The sequence below is a fragment of the Portunus trituberculatus genome, chromosome 39 (assembly GCF_017591435.1).
Source record: "Portunus trituberculatus isolate SZX2019 chromosome 39, ASM1759143v1, whole genome shotgun sequence".
NCBI lineage: Eukaryota > Metazoa > Arthropoda > Malacostraca > Decapoda > Portunidae > Portunus > Portunus trituberculatus.
Genome location: NC_059293.1, coordinates 2,814,584 through 2,837,069, shown reverse-complemented (window position 1 = coordinate 2,837,069; position 22,486 = coordinate 2,814,584). Strand labels below are relative to the sequence as shown.

Here is a 22,486-nt window from a genome sequence, read left to right as displayed (position 1 = left end):
CCAGCATTTTCATATACTTCTTCCCCGTTTTTTACCTTTTCTATAACCTTCCTTTTATTTAGTTTTCCATTTATGAATTTGTAAAACATATTTGGGTCACTATCACAGTTTTCCACCACCCTCTGTTCATATTCCTTCTGTGCTGTTCTCCTTATTTCAACATATCTATTTCTTGTTATTTTGTAGACTTCCCTTGATAATACATCACTGTTTTTCTTAAGTTTCTTCCATGCTATTTCTATTAAACCACTGTTTGTTATTTAAAGTCCTCTTTCTGTGATATGGCACAAACTTTTTCACAGCAGAGTTATACAAATCCATAAATTTATCGTATTTCAATTGCATATCCCTTTCCTGGTATACCACGGACCAGTCAATTTCATTAAAGAACTCCCTTATATGGTTATAATTTGCCCTAGTATAATTTAATTTTCCCTCCCTGTGTTCCACAATCTTATTCGTGCTTAATTCTGTATCCAGCTCAAAGCTTAGGACATCATGATCGCTTTTCCCAAGGGACTTTCATGTTCAATTTCCTCTTTAGAGAGATTCCCCTGGTAAATACCAAATCCAACCTTGCTGCAACATCTTGTCCCCTGCACCTTGTTGGTGATCTCACCCACTGTGCCATCAAGTTATTTGTTGCTACCTTTAACAATTCTTCTGCCCACTCACCACCATTCACCACTTCGTAGTCTTCCCACACTATTTCTTTGCAATTAAAGTCTCCAACTATCATCACTCTATCCTTTCTGATGAGTTCTTGCTTCATTCTGTCTAGAGTATTTTTCATCACCATTTGGTACTGTTCATATTCCCAAGCACTGGTTCTGGGTGGTATGTATACTGTTATAATATTAATGTTCCTCTTACCACCTGTTATAAGCATACTTATCACTTCCTCATTTCTCTTACTATAGTTCACCTCCTTCACTATCGGATCTTCCTTAGTAAGAACCATTATACCACCACCTCCTTTATTTTTTCTATCATTTCTCCATACTTTGTAGTGTTTTACAACAAACCAGTCTAGCTTTATTTCGGGCCTTAGCTTTGTTTCCACTACACACATTATGTGTGGTTCGTTATTTCTTAGGTAATCCATACATTCTAGCCTCTTAGATAGAAATCCATCTATGTTCATGTAAGTCACTTTTATTCCATTCCTAGTCTCATTCTTCCATGTAATGCCTATTCCATCTGTTTTATCCACCACTTCTTTAGCCTCCCATTTCTCATCATCCAAAAAAACTTGGTCTTTTCCTCCTCTGTTCTTTCGTTATTCCTCTCTTTCACTTCAGTTACAAGCTCCTTCATTTTCATTCTCTCATCTTGTGACATATTTCTTCTTATGTAAATTGTTTTGGTTTTTTCAGAGTCCTTAAGTTTCCAAGCCCTCCTCAACAAGGCCTCCGCTGCCACCTGAGACTTTAATTTCAATTTTAATGGTCTATTCTTGCCTTCCTCAAAAGCTCCCAATCTCACACTTTCTTCTAGCTCAGCATATAGGTCCTCTTCTTCCACAGAGATCTTGTTCAGTAAAGACTTAATCTTGTCATTTTCCTTATCCTGCCTGTCCTGCCAGTTCCTGTTAGTTTCCTCCCACAATCCTATTATGATCACACATTTTTTCTTTTCAGCAATATCTCTCACCACATACTCATTTTCCTTTAGTGCCTTTACCATTTCCCTCTGCGTAATCCCTTTATTTTCCTCTTCCTGGTTTTTTACTATCTCCCTAAATGACCTTTGTACCTCCTGATGTTCATGGTTCACTTCTTTCATCCTGGTATCAATTAGATTAAGGCATTCCTCCTTCCTCAAGTCCCCTTCAGATATTTTTATCCCCATTTCCATGAGTTTAGCCTTCATCTCTTCACATTGTTTCCTTAATTGTTGGTTTTCTTTCTCCATCTCTACTTTTTCCTTCAATAGCTCTTTATTCGCTAGCGTTAACAAATAGATCTCTTTTTTGAACGAATCATTCTCGGCTAGAACTCTATCCAGTTTTTCTTCTATTGACAAAATGTTTAGGAACTTACTTTCCAGTGCCTGGATTCTTGCATCCATATCAAGTTTCTCCAGTCCTTTTGGCGTAGTAATAAAACCTTCAAAGTCTCTTGTTTGTCTAGACGCCATTTTTGCTATCGTCAGCTGATTACGGCCAAAACAATCACCGCCCACACTCTCCTCTCAGGGATCACTCTCCATATCCCTCACTTTCAACACTAAGCGACAGTTGGACATTAACAGGACACTAACTTAGAGTTACCCGTGCCCTGCAACACCATAGGTATTTTCCTTCTTCCCGTCCGCACTCCGCAGCCGGAGACGAGCCGTCCTCTCTCAGCGATGGCGACGCCGTGTGTGTGTGTGTGTGGTTTTGTGTGTCCTGCATGACACAAGTCCTCTGTACAATACCACAGCTCAATATGCTACTAGGATTGTTGCCCCTATGCCGTAAGAAGCTGATATAATAACAATAATCTCTTGGTTGAGATAGAAGTAATAAACTATAGCATAATTTGGTCTCCCCTATAAAGTGTTCTACATTTTCTATGATACTCAAGGCTGGATTCTACCCAACGAGTCAAGAGGGGTTGCCAGGTGTCTCCTACTTTTCCGTAAAAACTCAAGTGAGGCCCTTGTTATAGTATCTAGAGCCCTCATGATGGTAACACTAAGTGGGGAGGAGTCACAAGAGCAGGTCTGAAGGGAAACGCGCCACGAAATTTCAAAACATTCCCCACGAAAATTCATGATTACATAAGCGATCGCCATGTCACAGTACTCGAGAGGCTTGATTATATAAGCGATCGGCGCAGTTTAAGAGTTAAACCTTTTACTGTACTATGATGCACTCTCGCTTTGCTTACTCTCAGTGGAAGTTCAAATCAGGGGTTAAACTTGTTATAATCGGTTCGCTTAACGAAGTGTTTTTTAGGAACGTAACCCCTTCGTTAAGCGGGGGTTGTCTGTATGTACACTCTTTGCTGACACCACTTCCTCACTCAATCTTTTCCAAGTCTCAACACATCTTTGCGGGAAACTAAATTTTTTAACATCTCTCAGATATCTTCCCTTCCTCAGTTTCTTACTATGCGATCTTGTGCTTCTAATGTCATATTCTTCTCTCAGAATTAGTTTCTCATTATCCACTTGATCCATTCCGTTAATCAATTTATAAACTTGTATCGGATCTCCTCTCTCTCTCTTCTCTGTTCCAGGGTTGGTAGATCCATAGCTTTTAGTCTCTCCTCATATGTCATCCCTTTAAATTCTGGAACCATTCTTGTAGCCATTTTTTGTAGTGTGTAGTGTGTGTGTGTATGTGTGTGTGCGTCTGTGTATATATATATATATATATATATATATATATATATATATATATATATATATATATATATATATATATATATATTCTATTTCAATATTAATGCAACAATAAGTATATCAATCAATCAATTAATCAATCACTTTTGCTTTACGGTAATGGAAAGTTACTGGCTGTGTGTACGGTGTACTACTTAAAAGTTATTGAGACGTATGGCAACACAGTTTATCAGTTAGGTTGCTGTAAATTATATTTGCCATATCACTCGACGCTGCTTATCTTTGATATTCCTCTCCCTATTGTTCTGATATTGCCTGAACACTCTTTTTTCATCTCTCCATCTATGGGAGGTTCGCAGTCTTTGTACTTTTCCTTTGTTGTATTTTACTATAAACAGCAATAACTCTATCAATCAGTAAACATTACCCAGGGAGAGTTTCTTCCTTATTAATTCGAAGCACTAATGGTGCACACAATAGCATCCTGCAGTTGCTCCAATGGTTTCAAGACATTTGTCGCTGTTCTTTGGCTAATTATATCGGCTCTGTAAGAAGACTGACAACTGAGTAGGCCTTTTTTTCTTTATATTGTTGTTGCCCTTGGCCAGTTCTCCTTTCTTACTTAAAATTAAATAAATAAATTAGTTAATTAGATTAAAGAATGGAGCGTATGGGAATGTAAAGAAATTGATGGTGCGTTTAATAAACCCCTTCCCCAGCGGCAGGGCAGATGGGTGAACTACCAAATAAAAAATCGTCTATATAGATACTCTACTGACCTTCTTCCATATGTCTATATATAGTTTTCCAGCTGTTGGGTACTCCAGATTGACATTTATATAATATAGACTGCCGCAAAACTGAACAAACAATTGAATCTATATGTAAGTGTTGTTTGTGTTTGATTGGTGATAATGTATGTCAGTGTATTGGTTTGAATGTTATAGTTACATCCAGGACTTGTGACCTTACTTCCACTTTTCTTCGTATTTTTCGTATACGTCCATACTTGTTTTGTACCTATTCATTTTTAGGCAACGTTGCTGACGTGTGGTACAGTTCTTTCTCTTTGATATGATAGATAAAAGAAAAAAGTAAAAAAAAAAATCCAATATTAGCTTATGTGCGTAGCAAATCCACCATCAACAAAGCACAAGCTGTGAGCGGCCTTGAGACGCCATATGATATATTGACCGGTGCTTGGGTATTTGTGATGCCAAATAATTATTTATTTTAAGAATATTTTTTACTTGTGAGGAATTATCTGTATATAGACAATGCTACAACTTAGTGCAGTAAAATAAGAACAAGCATTTATATATTGGAGATCCGACAAAAAGTTCCGTTTTCAAAACGTCTTTGTTTATATAGATCCTCCGCCAGGAAGGAGTAAGTGATTGATACATTTATTGTTGAATTAATAAATAATTACAACAAAGGAGGAGGATGGGCCTTGCCATCCACCCCCTTGCCAAAGACTTCAGGTTCAAGTATCAAAAATCTAACTCTGGACAGTGGGAAGGGGTAAATAATAAAAAAAAGAAAATAATAATAAATAAATAAAAGATAAATAAATAAGTGTACTAAAGAATATGCAGCTAGAGCAACTAAGACTGCATTAAAGCATCCTTGAGCTGCATCAATCAACATATATCGTCTTGTAATGCTTAAAGCAATTCTTTAAGTTACCCTAAGGAACATAATGTCTTATAACATACGTAACATACCATTTTCATGACTTATTCAAAGATATATACAGTAAGGTCCCGAGTTACGTCAGAGTTACGTTCCTGAAACATGACGTAAGTCGATTTTGTACGTAACTCGAGTTTTTGTACTTTCAAAACATATTATCGAGTTTTCAACCAATAATTTTTTATGGTTATTCAGGTAAGTAAAAAGTTATATTGTTATATTGCTATATTATTTACAACTATGTAGGAATATATTGATTAGGGCCGCAAACACGAAGGACTGCAGGTTGCCGAGAGGGGCGGCCTGAGGCCGCCAGGAGGGTGGGCAGGTCGAATGTTGTGATGCCCAGGGCGAACAGCTGGGACCTTTGTGGAGTGCGGTAGGAGTAGAAGCGTTATATAAGTAAAAGGTCATATTGTTATGTTATTCACAAGTATGTAGGAATATGAAACACAAGCTTGTTTTTGTTGTTGATTAGGGCCGCGAACGCGAAGGACTGCATGTTGCCAGAGGGGTGGACGCCGGAGGCCGCCAGTAGGGTGGGCAGGTCGAATGTTGTGATGCCTAGGGTGGAAAGCTGGGAGCATAGTGCAGTGCGGTGGGAGAAACGTCAGCGGGCAGGAAATGCAATAGGAAAGGGCAATAGGGATCAGCAGACAAGTGCAGACGGTGCAAGTGAGCTGCGAGTGTCGTGTGGCCCAGGCGAAGGCTCCGGAGTTGTTATTGTTGTGATGGATGTGCGAGCCCTCAAGGTCGTCAACCTCCCCGTTGTCATGGTAACGGGCTTCCCATTTTCTTCTTCACTCCCTTACACACAGCTGCTGCCTCCCTTCTCATGTCTTTTAATTATGTCCACTTTTTCTTGTAGCGTAATGGTTTCCCTTTTCTTAGCATCACTGCTATCACTCAGGAGTTTTTTTTTTTTTTGGTGCCATTGAGCAAGATACTAAGATAGTCAGCAAACGCAGATGTAGGAACACTCTTGCCAGGGCGATGGTGTGGTGGAACTGAGGCACGAGAGTGTTATTGTATTCAAGCATGAGGTCTGTGGTGGATAACCACTAGTGACGCCTCCAACAATAACAATAAACCCCGCTCTCTCGATTTATAAATTTTCAATTTTTTAAATCATAAATTGCCTTATAGTGGACTGACGTAAGTGCGAGTTTGACATAACTCGAGACCGACGTAACCCGGGACCTTACTGTATATATATTTATATATATATATATACCACTCCAGTGTATTTACTTAGTTGTAGTTTTACAGGGCCTGGGCTTTATGCTCGTGTGGCCCCGTCTCCATATCTACACTTATCCAATCTTACTTTAAAAGTATGCACACTCATTGCAGACACTACTTCTTTGTTTAAACTGTTCCACGTCTCAATACATCTTTGTGGGAAACTATATTTTTTAACATCTCTCAGGCATCTTCCTTTTCTCATCTTTTTACCATGCGATCTTGTGCTTCGAATGTCATGTTCTTCTCTCAGAATCAGTTTCCCATTATCCACTTGGTCCATTCTGTTGATCAATTTATAAACTTGTATCAGATCTCCTCTCTCTCTTCTTTGTTCCAGGGTTATCAGATCCATAGCCTTTAGTCTCTCCTCATATGTCATCCCTTCAAATTCTGGAACCATTCTTGTAGCCATTTTTGTAGTCTCTCCAACTTCCTTATGTGTTTCTTTTATGAGGGGTCCACACTACTCCTGCATATTCCAATCTGGGTCTTATTATAGTACTTATCAATTTCTTCATCATTTCTTTGTCCATGTAGTGAAATGCTACTCCAATATTCCTTAGCAAATTATATGTTTCTCTAAAAATTCTATCAATATGGCTTACTGGTTGATTGTTTTCTTCCATCGTCACTCCTAAGTCCTTTTCCTTTTTACTTTCTCCAGTTCTACTCCATCTCCCATCTTATAGATTCCCACAGGTCGTCTTTCACTCTTTCCCATTTCCATGACATGGCTTTTGTTCACATTGAATTCCATTTCCCACTTTTTACTCCATTCCCAGATCTTATTTAGGTCTTCTTGCAGTATTTCACAATCCTCCTTTTGCTTTATAACTCTGCACAGTTTCGTATCATCTGCAAACAGATTTATGTAGCTGTTCACTCCTTCTGGCATGTCGTTAATATAAATGAGGAAAAGTATTGGTGCCAATACTGACCCCTGTGGCACTCCGCTTTCTACTGCTCTCCACTTGGACTTCATATCTTTAACTACCGGCCTTATTTCTCTCCCCCTCAAATAATTTTCTATCCATCTCAATGTGCTTCCTTTCAAGCCACCCTTCTCTAACTTCCACAGTAATCTTGCATGTGGCACTTTGTCAAATGCCTTTTTTAAATCCAAATATATACAGTCAACCCATCCCTCTCTCTCTTGTACTCTATCAACTATTCTAGAATAGAAACTCAATAAATTAGTTACACACAACCGTCTTTTTCTAAAACCAAATTGGCTATTTGATATTAATTTGTTGTCTTCAAGGAACTTGATCCATTGTTTCTTTATTATTCTTTCACACATCTTGCATATTACACTAGTTAGTGATACCAGTCTTTAATTTAAAGGTTCTTCCTTCCTGCCTGTGGTTTATTTGGTTATTGTTGTGGTGGTTTCGGGAATGTTTCGAGAGGGTTTCGGCGCACCGTTGGTGGCTTGTGTGGGCTGCGCGCAGGTAGAAGGCAGAGCCACGGCTTTCTCATACAGGCCTGATGGATGTGACGTCATGCGGCCGTGACATCAGTGCGAGTAGGCCATCCACGTCTACTGGATGTGTCAGGAGTGTTTTGAACTCCACCGTGGTCTTGTTTTAAGTGGTTTTGGTGTACTCACTAGGCCTTCTGCCATGCCTTACAAGTGTTGCGTTCCTTTATGTAAAGGGAATTACAAAAGTGGGCCAAAGGTGTGCTTATTTTCATTCCCAAAAGAAGAGAAGCTTGCGCGGGCTTGGCCTCATGCTATCAAGCGACCAGACTTCACCCCAACCAAAAACACCAAGGTAAGTAAACTAAACCAATGTTTATTGTATACAACTAGTATAGTTTTATTCACACACAGGGAGTTTCTGCGAATACTTCTAGAGGTGAAAGTACAAGTTTGTTTAGTCTTGGGGTGAAATTCAAGTGCATGTGACGGGATGACCGTTACACCGGCTGGGCTGGTCTGGTGTTTTATGTCATAGAAACACTATATCAACTTACTCCACCTTACTGTAAGTGTGTGGCATTTTGTATATATTTTCTTCCTTTGGAAAATCACACAGCACAATCAAAATTTATTTACCGTCACCGTCTTAACGTGAAATTTCAAACAGGTAATTTTCTGCTAGATAGCCTCACTAACGCCTTCCTGCAAGGGAGGTTGGTTAGCCTTTTATTTTATTTGTCACTAATTACAGACATGTTAACATTGTGTAATGTTTACCGGTAAATTCCTAATCTGTAATACCACTTGTCTGATCATGGGATACTGTAACACCTACAAATTTGCAGAAATGATGATTGAATAACTCACTACTTTTCACCATTGAACAAACTGATAACTCGCTATCATTTCTACAAGTTTTGGGGTATAGCAATATTCTGCAATGAGACGAGTAGTATTGACAGAGAGGTGATTTACAGATAAATCTGACACAGTGTTAGAATGTCTGTAATTACTGACAAATAAAGTAATAGGCTATACTAGGACACCTTGCCTGCCTGAGGGAGGCTACCAGCAGATCAGCTGTTCGGAATTTCACGCCAAGATTGATGGTAAATAAATTTCGATGGTACTGCATGATTTTGACAGACCAAAAATCTCTGTTGAAAGTACCACACACTTACAGTAAGGTGGACATGGTGTTTCTACGAAATAAAACAATCGCCCGTACCAGCTACACTTAAAAATTTCACCCACGACTAAACAAAGCCTCAAAAGTCATATGAGTATAGAACATTTTCTACTTAGAATAACTTGTACTTTTGCCTCTAGAAGTATTCGCAGAAACTCGTGTTACACCCTGTATAATGAAGTGATGATATCAGTTTATGATATATTTAGTGTAGGTGAACATAAGGAACCTTGGCTACTCGAGTACTACCTTAGGTTTGGTTAGGATAGGTAAGGGTAGGTTAGGTTAGGTAATGAAACAAATGTATTGAACAGCCTAAATGTTTTAAAATCAAGAACAGCTTTTATGCAAATTAATTGTTGGTGAGATAAACAGAGAAAGGTGGGCAATAACCTAACCCTAGCCTGCCATAACCTATCTTAACCTAACCTATCTAAAGGGGTCTAAAAGGGGAGTTTTTAGCTTGCTGGTTTAAAGGGGTGTTTTTAGTTTGATGGTCTAAAGGAGGGTGGTTTAGCTTGTTGGTCCATAAGGAGTGTTTTCAGTTTGTTGGTCTGAAGGGGTTGTTTTTAGCTTGCTGGTCTAAAGGGATGTATTTAGTGTGCTGGTCTAAAGAGGGTGTTTTTAGCTTGCTGGTCTAAAGGGATGTTTTTAGCTTGATGGTCTAAAGGGGGGCGGGGTTACCTTGTTGGTCTAAAAGGAGTGTTTTCAGCTTGCTGGTCTAAAGGAGGTGTTTTTAAGTTGCTGGTCTAAAGTGTATGTTTTTAGCTTGATGGTCTAAAGGGGGTGTTTTTAAGTTGCTAGTCTAAAGGGTATGTTTATCTTGCTGGTCTAAAGGCGATGTTTTTAGCTGGCTTGTCTAAAGGGTGTGTTTTTAACTTGCTGGTCTAAAGGGTGTGTATTATAATACATATATATACGTTATCACCACAGGTGTTGGTGTATAGGGTTTATGCTATTATTTAGCTGACTGTGTTATTTATCATAATGGACTCTTTCAGGTATGTAAGCTGCTCTTTCGGCCAGAAGACATCGAATGCGAGACCTTTTTCGATGAGAGGAATTTGACCAAAGTCCAAGCCAAGTTGAAGGTATGTTTATGATATTAAAACTGCAGTCTTTGGCTTGATTTAATCCAATGACCATAGACTTTCCTAGGGTTAACTCAATAAAATAGGTAAGTAACTGTGGCAATCCAACTAGTGGCCACAGTGGCCCTGTGACCCAGGGTACTGACCAGAATCAGCTTCATCATAAGCTTAATTAATTAGAATTGATGGTACAGGATAAGTGGCCACAGTGACGCTCACCTTAGCAAAGTAGGCTTACGAGTATGTCTTCATCAATATTTTTTTTACTCATACTATAAACTACTGTAAATATTTTTTAAATTTTATTAGGTGAAAAGTTTATATTATTGTGAGTATTCCTTGCTAGGCATAGTTGTCTACTAACTGTTTGTATTGGTGTTGTGAATTATTTAATGTATTTAAACCAAGTAAACACACAGTTATCTGATTATTTTAAGAAATTTTGTAATATGAGGTTCAGTTTGAAAATTCTTTACAATAAATTATAATAATTATTCGTCTCTCCACAGCATCCATGACTGCGACAGGGAGTTGTTCCCTTGCAACTTCCCAACTGCCCCGCTTATCTCTCACCGTCACCAGTATCTGCGAGGGAATCACCTGATGAAAGGAGATCCAGGATGGAAGAGATTGCAATTGAAGAAGCCCTTAAACAGAGTGTTGTTGACCATGAAGAACTTAAGGAGCGCAGAAAATTTAGAGATTTAGATGAACTGGTCAAAGAATTTAAACATTTAGATAAGTACTGGAAGATTATTGAGAGAGAAGATTCAGTAGTGGTTTGCCATGTGACTGCCAACCCTGAGCCCAAAATTAAATGTTCAGTAACAATCAGCGATTCAAGTAGAGTAAAAGTATTTTTTGAGAGTGTTGAATTGGAAAAGCTAGAAAATTACAAAATCCCTTCAGAAATTAATAGCATTGACTCACTGGAAGAAATTTTATGTAACCTTCGGGAATGTGACTTTGAACAAAATATGAGTAGCAGTACTTGTCCTACAGACTCTAAATTCATATTTCTCCTACAATTAGTCATTTCCATCTTGACACAACTGCAAGAAACAAGCACTAAGTATAGAGACAATTTGAAATTTATATGTGAACAGCTTCACCTTATGACAAAAAAGAGACTAAGTTATTCCCCTGAGTTCATAGTTTTCTCATCTCTTATGTATAACTGCTTCCCCCAAGGTTACAGATTACTCAGAAATGTTGGCTACTTGCTTCTCCCATGTTATTCAACCGTGCGACTACTGTCTCTTTCTCTTAGCATGACTCCAGTACCAGAACAACAAAATTGTCACTTCCTCTCTTACATAAAAAAGAAGTTTAAATTTTTTACCCAAAATGATATGACTGTTTCCCTGATGATTGATGAAATACACATTAAGCAATATTTTGATTACAAGGGAGGAAATGTTGTTGGTTCTGCTTTTAATTGTGATGAAGCTGCCAAGAGTGCTTTCATTTTCATGATAAGTAGTGTGTGCTCAAACTTTAAAGATGTTGTTCATATTTTTGCAAGTTAGAACTTTAAAAGCAGAAATTCTTTTCACATTTATAAAGGACATTGTAATTGGCTTGGAAAAAAATGGATTCAGAGTGATATCTGTGGTGACAGACAATAACAGCATTAACCCCTTCCTTACCGCAGCCACCGCCCGATATAAACAAAGCGTTCCCCTCCTATACCGCAGCCCCCTGCCCGTGTGCGCACGTGCCTCACAGCCAGATCTACACATTATATTTCTTTCTAACTCAGTGTTATGTACTTTTTTCTAAACATATTTTTGTCATTTTATTAATAAAAGAAAACGTAAACATAATCATAAATTGTGCACTAATCATAAATTCAGCACCACACACACTGCACCTGGTGAGGGTGGCCCTGAGGCAGTCATAACTAGGCTGCTCCCCCTCACTTGCCGAGAGGGTTTCAACACTGCTGTCACTATCACTCTCTCCTATTTCTTTTCAGGATCATAGTCTGAATCATATTCATCTGGAGAGTCTTCCAGTATATCCTCACTATCTGTCTCATAATTATGATAATCCTCATCGCTGCTACACGAAGCAGACGCCATTATCTCTAACTAGAGGCAATAGAGCAGTTTCACCACGGCCGATACTAGAGAACTGATGTTCTTGGGGGGACTGTGGGAATAATATATGTCAAAGAATAGTGATTTGCTTTATAGTTTATGCATGAAAAATTAACTCCGATATTGATTGGCTAGTGGGGGGGATAGTTTTGTTACGCTGGGGTGGCTAAAAATAACGCCTTCAGTGTTTGTTTGTTTATAGTGAACCACGTGGAGTATGAAAAAGGCAAAATCCGCACTCAGGCCACGGTTATACACGGAAATGTATTGGTGTGGTACGCACGTACCATGCCAGCATCTTGCGGTACCACGAGTTCGCTTTTGCGCGTGGTACGCACGTACCACAAAACAGGCTTGCGGTAAGGAAGGGGTTAATAAGAAGGCCATGTCATTCTTTGCTAATACTCCACAACTTTCAATAGTATATCGTCACCCTTCATTGAAATCTAGACCTCTCTTTTTTTGTTTGATGCTGTACACTTACTGAAATGTATTCGGAATAACTGGCTAGGCCAAAGAGATAGTGAAAAAACTATGAAATTTCCATATTTTCCGATTGATGGCTTTAGTCATACAAAAGAAACTTGTACTGCACCCTTCAACACACTAAAGAAACTTCATTCTTTGGAAGCCAATTCACTCCTAAAACATGCATACAAACTTAATCTTAAGTTGTTGTGTCCCTCCAATTTAGAAAAACAAAATGTCACATTGGCTCTCCGAATATTCAGCGATTATGTCACCGAAGCCCTGAGGTCTGCCGGAAAAAAGTACAGCTTGCCTTCTTATGAAGATGTTGCAAATTACATCTCAATAATCAACACTAGGTGGACAATAATGAATGTAAATTCTTCTTGTAAAGGTAAGCGCCTCAACAACAAGTATGCGAGTCCACTAACAAAAAATTCAAGTGATGAAAGTTTTGTGTTTCTTAAAAAATTTTCAATTTGGTTAGACCACTGGGATTCCATGACAGAAATCGGGGGAAAATTAACCAGAGAAACTTTTACAGCTTTAAAACACACTACTAATGCGATTATGGAATTAACCAGTTACTGCATTAATGAGTTAAATATGAATTTTATATTAACATCAAATTTTCAGACAGATCAGTTAGAGTTTAGGTTTAGCCAATACCGCCAACTTGCTGGGTGCAACTATAACATATCTGTCAGGCAAATATTCGAGTGTGAAAAAAAAATCCGGATGTCTGTTTTAAGTTTACCCTTCAAAAACAAGAACATAACACTGTCAGAATTTAAAGAATTTGTATTGGACAATGCTGATGTAAATTCCATTTCCGATGAAGAAATGTTCCATATTGATGTAACAGAAGATGATGTTGAAAAAAGTATGGATGTTCTTTCAGTTTTAACATATTTGGCAGGTTACTGTTGTTTTTTTGTTTTAAAGAAAATTAAGTGTGCTTCTTGTAAAACTATTTTATCTATCAATAGCTCTATTGAGAACCTACCAAACTGTCATTATATTCAAGGTATTAGCAGAGGTGCATTGCTTTATCCTGATGAATATGTTGTAAATATCATCATGTACAACTACATAGTAATCAAGAAGCTTACAGAAATGCCAGATTTTTGTCATTCATTGAAACAAAGAGCTGTGGCAACAGAGGTAACGCTGAATGTTGTGGCAGAAAATTATGCTTTACTCCCACTCGAGAGTTGTCATAATAATCACAGTATTGAAAAAGTAGAGAAACTATTAGTCTGGGCTTCAACAAATTCCCTTCTTAATAATTATTGTGCCAAGGAAAATGATCTGCTGGATGAAAATAAAAATCAAGGGAAGAAGAGGAAGATGCAAACACTATTGTGAGAATTGTTATACTTCACACACACACACACACACACACACACACACACACACACACACACACACACACACACACACACTTGGATATGAGACTGAGGAAGTGGTTCATAACCCAGAAAAGTACAGTAAGAAAGGACTAAAGAAACTTACGTATGAGCGGAATGTAATGTATTCCAACATAAATGGAGTGATATCGGGGGTTTTAGAACTCAACGATTACTTGAGGGACAAGAACCCAGATATTGTGGGTCTTACTGAAACAAAACTGAGAGAGGAGAAGACCTGATGATGGTTGGAGAAGGAAATATAATGTTTGGAAAAGAAATAGAGTAGGTAAGATGGGAGGAGGAGTGATGTTGCTGGTTAAAAAGATATAAAGGTGGATCAAGTGAAAGAAGGTATGGGAAAGGCAGAAGTGCTAAAGATCAGAGCAGAAACTAATGAAGGAAAAAGAGGCACTACATAGTGGTGTACGTACCACCTAAGACAAATGCATGGTCAGTACAGGAATATGAAGAAATGATAAGTGATACAGGAACATGTCTGGAAGAAATGTTGGGTGGCTGTGAACGAACTATAATGATGGGAGATTTTAATTGTAAAGAGGTGTGTTGGGAGGACTGGTCAATGGAAGGATCAGAGACAACATGGGAAATACACTATTGACACTGGCAATGGAAAATGTGTTAACTCAGTGGGTCAAAGAAGATACTAGGTTTGGAGGAGAGGGAGCATCGTCAAGACTGGACTTGGTCTTTAGTACAGAGCCAATGGTCATTGAGGAGATGAGGGTGGAGTGCCCTTTAGCAAAGAGTGATCATGCAGTTTTGGAGTTCAAGGTGATAGATGAAGAGAAATCTAGAAGAAATGAAGAATATAAAGTGGGAAGATGGAATTATGCCAAGACAGATTTTGGAAACCTAAAGAAATTCTTTCAAGAGACAAATTGGATGAAATTCAAGAGTGCTAAGGAGCAAATGAAAAGTGGAAGGAATTTATAAAAATATACAAAGAAGGTGAGAAAAAATTTGTACCAATAAGACAACATAGAGAAGTTGGAAAGCAGGACTGGTTTAACGATAGATGTGAAAAGGCTAGAACAAGAAAAGAGGATGCATGGAAGAGGTGGAGAAGGAAAAGACGGATTAAGCAGTGGGAAAGTTACAAAAGAGCAAGAAATGAATATGTGTTGATTAGAAGAGAAGAAAGAAAGAAACAAGAAAAGGATATAATTGATAAATGTAAAGACCAACCAAGGCTTTTTTACAGACATGTGAACAACAACATCAAAAATAGAGAAAGTATTGAAAGTTTAGAAGTAAATGGAGTATGCAGTGAAGATCCCAGGAAATGGCAGAGGCTATGAATGGATGCTTTCGGAAGGTATTCACAAAGGAGACTGCTTTTGACAAACCACTGGTAATGGAACAGAAAGGGATTATGAAGGAGTTTCAAGTAACTGTGGAGGAGATCAAGAATATGATGGGGAGTTTAGAAGTGAGAAAAGCTGTGGGACCTGATGGGGTATCAGGATGGATTTTAAGAGAATGCAGGGAGCAACTGGCAGAAAAAGTTTGTGAAGTAATTGATGCCTCATTAAGGGAAGGTGTAGTGCCCCAAGACTGGAAAAGAGCTAACATTGTCCCAATCTATAAATCAGGTAACAAGAGAGACCCATTGAACTATAGACCAGTGTCACTTACAAGTGTGGTAGCTAAGATGTGTGAGAGGGTGGTGAAGAATAGATGGACAGACTTCTTGGAGAAAATGACATACTTTGTGAGTGTCAATTTGGTTTTAGAAAAGGGCGTTCATGCACGACAAACCTGATATGTTACTATTCGAGGGTGATAGATGTAATACAGGAAAGAGATGGTTGGGCTGATGGAATATATCTGGATTTAAAAAAGGCCTTTGATAAGGTACCACACGGAGACTGATCTGGAAACTTGAAATGGTAGGAGGAGTGCATGGCAGTTTACTAAAATGGATGGAAGACTTTTGGTAGGAAGAGAAATGAGAACAATAATTAAGGACAGACCATCAGAATGGGGCTTGGTGGAGAGTGGAGTTCCACAGGGATCAGTGTTGGCACCAGTAATGTTCGCGGTCTACATAAATGACATGGTGGATGGGGTGTCCAGTTATGTGAGCCTATTTGCAGACGATGCAAAATTGTTAAGAAAAGTGAGATGTGACAAAGATTGCGAACTACTCCAGGAAGACTTGGACAGAATATGGAAATGGAGCTGTACATGGCAAATGGAGTTCAACACGACAAAATGCAAGAAAATAGAGTTTGGCAAGAGTGAAAGAAGAATCAGGAGTATGTACAAGATAGGAAATGAAGACATAAAACCAGTCATGAAGAAAAAGACCTTGGGGTGACAATTACCAATGACCTATCGCCAGAGAGACATATAAACAAAATAATTGGAGAAGTATTGAACTTATTGAGGAACATAAGAGTGGCGTTCGTATATTTAGATGAAGAAATGATGAAGAAAATAATTACTGCAATGATAAGACCGAGGCTTGAATATGCAACAATACAGTGGGCTCGAACTTAAAGAAACACATAAGGAAACTAGAGAAAGTACAGAGGGCTGCAACAAAATGGTGCCTGACTTAAGAGATTTGACTTATGAAGACAGACTGAAAAGAATGCAACTTCCGACCCTGGAAAACAGAAGAGAAAGGGGAGACCTGATAGCAATATACAGAGTGATGATTGGCATGGAAAAAATGGATAGGGAAGATCTGTGTATGTGGAATGAAAGAATGTCGAGAGGGCATGGGAAAAAACTAAAAATGGCCACTTATAGGAGAGATGTGAAAAAATATAGCTTCCCTCATAGAAGGGTGGAAGCATGGAATAGTTTAGACGTGGAAGTGGTCAACGCAAGGAATATTCATGATTTTAAGAAAAAGCTGGACATTAATAGATATGGAGACGGGACAACACGAGCATAGCTCTTTTCCCGTATGTTACAATTAGGTAAATACAATTAGGTAAATACACACACACACACATGGCAGATGTGGTCGCTGAGCTCCAGAGCAATCATCTCTAATTCTACAGTTACCATTGCCTAAGAGTAACCAAGGTGGGAAAGGAGCTGGTAATGTTTGTCCCGTCTCCATATAGTCATGTTAACTGTTGATTAGCAAAATAATGTCCAGGAAGGTGAATATAAACTGTAGCCTGCGTTTGAGCCATCAGCTGGTTTGTTTACATCTGCGCAACATGGCGGCCGTGAACTCGAAAGATGAATCAGACTTCACAGGATTTCAAGGAATAATGGAGAAGAGCGCTTATGTGAAGAAAATTCTGGAGTTGGAAGGTAAAATTGAAAACTGTTTGAAAAGTATGGGGCCTGGAAACGAGTTATGACAATGTAATGAAAGAGTGTGCCGATATGAAGAAGGAAAATGAAGTACTGAAAGAGGAAGTTAAGCTAATTAAAGTGAATTGCGAAAATGTGGAGAATCTCTAGGAAAAGTGATGGAGAAGCAGGCTGAATGGAAAAAAGTCAGGAAGTGGAAAGAAAGGAGGTAAATTACAAAGTTGCAAGTCTGGAAAAGGAAATCAAAGAGTCTGGGAGAAAACTTTGGGCCTTGCTGAAATTATAGATCAACAGATCATAGAAGAGAAGATTGCTGAGAAAGTGGTGAAGGTTATTAAGTCAAATGAGACATTGGTGAGGGAAACTGTAGACAAAAAGAGATGTGTGGTGATATTTGGTGTGGAGGAGGATAAGACACCGAGTAAAATGGAGAGAGAGAAAACATAAAAAGGTGATAAATAATATCATTAATGTGGTGCAGGAGGAGGAAAAGACCTAGTACAAGAAATAGAGGACTTCCATAGAATTGGAAAGTTCACAAGAGAAGGTATGAGGCCAATAAGAATCAAACTTAAGTCACAAAAGGATGTAGATGAATTGGTGGAGAAGTCATGGAGGCTAGCCCAGCAGGAAACAACAAGGAAGATTTGGTTGAGAAGAGATCTCGGTGAAAAGGAAAGAGAAATGTTAAATGAGTTGAGAAAGGAGGCTTTGAAAAAAATGAAGAGAGGACAGAAGAGGAGAAGAAAGAGTTTTTCTGGAGAATCTTGGATATGAGACTGAGGAAGTGGTTCATAACCCAGAAAAGTACAGCAAGAAAGGACTAAAGAAACTTACGTATGAGCGGAATGTAATGTATTCCAACATAAATGGAGTGATATCGGGATTTTAGAACTCAACGATTACTTGAGGGACAAGAACCCAGATATTGTGGGTCTTACTGAAACAAAACTGAGAGAGGAGAAGACCTGATGATGGTTGGAGAAGGAAATATAATGTTTGGAAAAGAAATAGAGTAGGTAAGATGGGAGGAGGAGTGATGTTGCTGGTTAAAAAGATATAAAGGTGGATCAAGTGAAAGAAGGTATGGGAAAGGCAGAAGTGCTAAAGATCAGAGCAGAAACTAATGAAGGAAAAAGAGGCACTACATAGTGGTGTACGTACCACCTAAGACAAATGCATGGTCAGTACAGGAATATGAAGAAATGATAAGTGATACAGGAACATGTCTGGAAGAAATGTTGGGTGGCTGTGAACGAACTATAATGATGGGAGATTTTAATTGTAAAGAGGTGTGTTGGGAGGACTGGTCAATGGAAGGATCAGAGACAACATGGGGAAATACACTATTGACACTGGCAATGGAAAATGTGTTAACTCAGTGGGTCAAAGAAGATACTAGGTTTGGAGGAGAGGAGCATCGTCAAGACTGGACTTGGTCTTTAGTACAGAGCCAATGGTCATTGAGGAGATGAGGGTGGAGTGCCCTTTAGCAAAGAGTGATCATGCAGTTTTGGAGTTCAAGGTGATAGATGAAGAGAAATCTAGAAGAAATGAAGAATATAAAGTGGGAAGATGGAATTATGCCAAGACAGATTTTGGAAACCTAAAGAAATTCTTTCAAGAGACAAATTGGATGAAATTCAAGAGTGCTAAGGAGCAAATGAAAAGTGGAAGGAATTTATAAAAATATACAAAGAAGGTGAGAAAAATTTGTACCAATAAGACAACATAGAGAAGTTGGAAAGCAGGACTGGTTTAACGATAGATGTGAAAAGGCTAGAACAAGAAAAGAGGATGCATGGAAGAGGTGGAGAAGGAAAAGACGGATTAAGCAGTGGAAAGTTACAAAAGAGCAAGAAATGAATATGTGTTGATTAGAAGAGAAGAAAGAAAGAAACAAGAAAAGGATATAATTGATAAATGTAAAGACCAACCAAGGCTTTTTACAGACATGTGAACAACAACATCAAAAATAGAGAAAGTATTGAAAGTTTAGAAGTAAATGGAGTATGCAGTGAGGATCCCAGGAAATGGCAGAGGCTATGAATGGATGCTTTCGGAAGGTATTCACAAAGGAGACTGCTTTTGACAAACCACTGGTAATGGAACAGAAAGGGATTATGAAGGAGTTTCAAGTAACTGTGGAGGAGATCAAGAATATGATGGGGAGTTTAGAAGTGAGAAAAGCTGTGGGACCTGATGGGGTATCAGGATGGATTTTAAGAGAATGCAGGGAGCAACTGGCAGAAAAAGTTTGTGAAGTAATTGATGCCTCATTAAGGGAAGGTGTAGTGCCCCAAGACTGGAAAAGAGCTAACATTGTCCCAATCTATAAATCAGGTAACAAGAGAGACCCATTGAACTATAGACCAGTGTCACTTACAAGTGTGGTAGCTAAGATGTGTGAGAGGGTGGTGAAAAATGACATACTTTGTGAGTGTCAATTTGGTTTTAGAAAAGGGCGTTCATGCACGACAAACCTGATATGTTACTATTCGAGGGTGATAGATGTAATACAGGAAAGAGATGGTTGGGCTGATGGAATATATCTGGATTTAAAAAAGGCCTTTGATAAGGTACCACACCGGAGACTGATCTGGAAACTTGAAATGGTAGGAGGAGTGCATGGCAGTTTACTAAAATGGATGGAAGACTTTTGGTAGGAAGAGAAATGAGAACAATAATTAAGGACAGACCATCAGAATGGGGCTTGGTGGAGAGTGGAGTTCCACAGGGATCAGTGTTGGCACCAGTAATGTTTGCGGTCTACATAAATGACATGGTGGATGGGGTGTCCAGTTATGTGAGCCTATTTGCAGACGATGCAAAATTGTTAAGAAAAGTGAGATGTGACAAAGATTGCGAACTACTCCAGGAAGACTTGGACAGAATATGGAAATGGAGCTGTACATGGCAAATGGAGTTCAACACGACAAAATGCAAGAAATTAGAGTTTGGCAAGAGTGAAAGAAGAATCAGGAGTATGTACAAGATAGGAAATGAAGACATAAAACCAGTCATGAAGAAAAAGACCTTGGGGTGACAATTACCAATGACCTATCGCCAGAGAGACATATAAACAAAATAATTGGAGAAGTATTGAACTTATTGAGGAACATAAGAGTGGCGTTTGTATATTTAGATGAAGAAATGATGAAGAAAATAATTACTGCAATGATAAGACCAAGGCTTGAATATGCAACAATACAGTGGGCTCCGAACTTAAAGAAACACATAAGAAAACTAGAGAAAGTACAGAGGGCTGCAACAAAATGGTGCCTGACTTAAGAGATTTGACTTATGAAGACAGACTGAACAGAATGCAACTTCCAACCCTGGAAAACAGAAGAGAAAGGGGAGACCTGATAGCAATATACAGAGTGATGATTGGCATGGAAAAAATGGATAGGGAAGATCTGTGTATGTGGAATGAAAGAGTGTCGAGAGGGCATGGGAAAAAACTAAAAAATGGCCACTTATAGGAGAGATGTGAAAAAATATAGCTTCCCTCATAGAAGGGTGGAAGCATGGAATAGTTTAGATGTGGAAGTGGTCAACGCAAGGAATATTCATGATTTTAAGAAAAAGCTGGACATTAGTAGATATGGAGACGGGACAGTACGAGCATAGCTCCTTTCCCGTATGTTACAATTAGGTAAATACACACACACACACACACACACACACACAAAGATTCAGAGGAAACGATGAGCCGGCAAGATTAGACCTAGTTTTTACAAGGGATATACCAATTAACGATGATATAAGATACAAGTGCCCATTGGGAAAGAGTGACCATGTAATATTAGAGATGGATATAGAAGAAGGAAAGGAAGATAGAGATGAATCATACAAAAGAGACCGATTAAATTACAGAAAGGCTGATATTGAGAATCTCAAGAACTATTTTAAAAAACGTAAACTGGGAGGAGATGGAAAACTCATTAACGGTTCAAGAGAAATATAACTTATTTTTGGAAATATACAAAACTGGGGTCAGGGAATATGTTCCGAAATATAGACCTAAAGAAGAAGGAAAGAAAGATTGGTTTAATGCAAGATGTGACAGGGCAAAGGAGAAACGAGATGGAGCATGGAAAAGGTGGAGAAGAAACAGAAATCCAGAAAATAAGGAAAACTTCAAAACAGCAAGAAATGAATATGCTAAGGTGAGAAAGGAAGAAGAAAAGAACTATGAAAAGGACATTGTCGAAAAATGTAAGGAACAACCAAAATTGTTCTACAGATTCATAAATGGAAAAATAAGACAAAAAGAAACAATAGAAAGGTTAAAAGGAGAAAACGGAATGGTGGAAGACCCAAAAAGTATGGCAAAACTGTTAAATAGTAAATTTCATGAGGTCTTTACTAAGGAATCCAAATTTGAAAGACCACAGGGTAATAGAGAGACTGTCTATATGAAAGAGATTAAAGTAACCAAGCTTGAAATAAAAAAGTTGATGACGGAATTGGATGAGGAAAAGGCAATGGGACCGGATGAAGTCTCAGGCAGAATACTGAAAGAATGTAGGGAAGAATTAGCAAGACCAATATACAACATCATAAAATGCTCAATAGAAAATGGAACAGTGCCAGTGGAGTGGAAAAGAGCTGAGGTGGTTCCCATATATAAGAGCGGAAGAAAGGAAGAACCTTTAAATTACAGGCCGGTAACTAGTGTAATATGCAAGATGTGTGAAAAAGTAATAAAGAAGCAATGGATCGAGTTTCTTGAAGACAACAAAATATTATCAAATAGCCAATTTGGTTTTAGAAAAGGTCGGTCATGTGTGACAAATTTATTGAGTTTCTACTCTAGAATAGTTGATAAAGTACAAGAGAGAGAGGGATGGGTTGACTGTATTTATTTAGATCTAAAAAAGGCTTTTGATAAAGTGCCACATGAAAGATTACTATGGAAGTTAGAGGAGAAGGGTGGCTTAAAAGGAAGCACATTGAGATGGATGAAGAATTACTTAAGGGGGAGAGAAATAAGGACGATAGTTAAAGATATGAAGTCCAAATGGAGAACAGTAGACAGCAGAGTGCCACAGGGGTCAGTATTGGCACCAATACTTTTTCTCGTATATATAAATGACATGCCAGAGGGAGTGAACAGCTACATAAATCTGTTTGCGGACGATGCGAAACTGTGCAGAGTCATTAAACAAAAAGAGGATTGTGAAATATTACAGGAAGACTTAAACCAGATCTGGAAATGGAGC

General features: G+C 38.5%; 2 protein-coding genes across 8 annotated transcripts in view; both read left to right on the top strand.

Annotated features, from left to right (window-relative positions):
• LOC123515453 (pyrimidodiazepine synthase-like) overlaps window positions 1-22,486 on the top strand; it is a 72,413-nt gene that overhangs the window by 16,784 nt on the left and 33,143 nt on the right. The gene's annotated exons all lie outside the window — the stretch shown is intronic.
• On the top strand, window positions 7,594-11,720 carry LOC123515452. Of its 2 annotated transcripts, none has more exons than XM_045274025.1 (3): window positions 7,594-8,048; window positions 9,887-9,976; window positions 10,486-11,720. In XM_045274025.1, the coding sequence occupies exon 3, from the start codon at window positions 10,597-10,599 to the stop codon at window positions 11,503-11,505; it is 909 nt and encodes a 302-aa protein (XP_045129960.1). In that variant the 5' UTR covers window positions 7,594-8,048; window positions 9,887-9,976; window positions 10,486-10,596; the 3' UTR covers window positions 11,506-11,720. Both variants share the same exon structure in this region, with proteins under 2 accessions (XP_045129960.1, XP_045129961.1).

What these genes read in the sequence shown, in the direction of transcription:
- LOC123515452 (XM_045274025.1), top strand. Translation starts at nt 10,597, where the DNA reads ATGGAAGAGATTGCAATTGAAGAAGCCCTTAAACAGAGTGTTGTTGAC.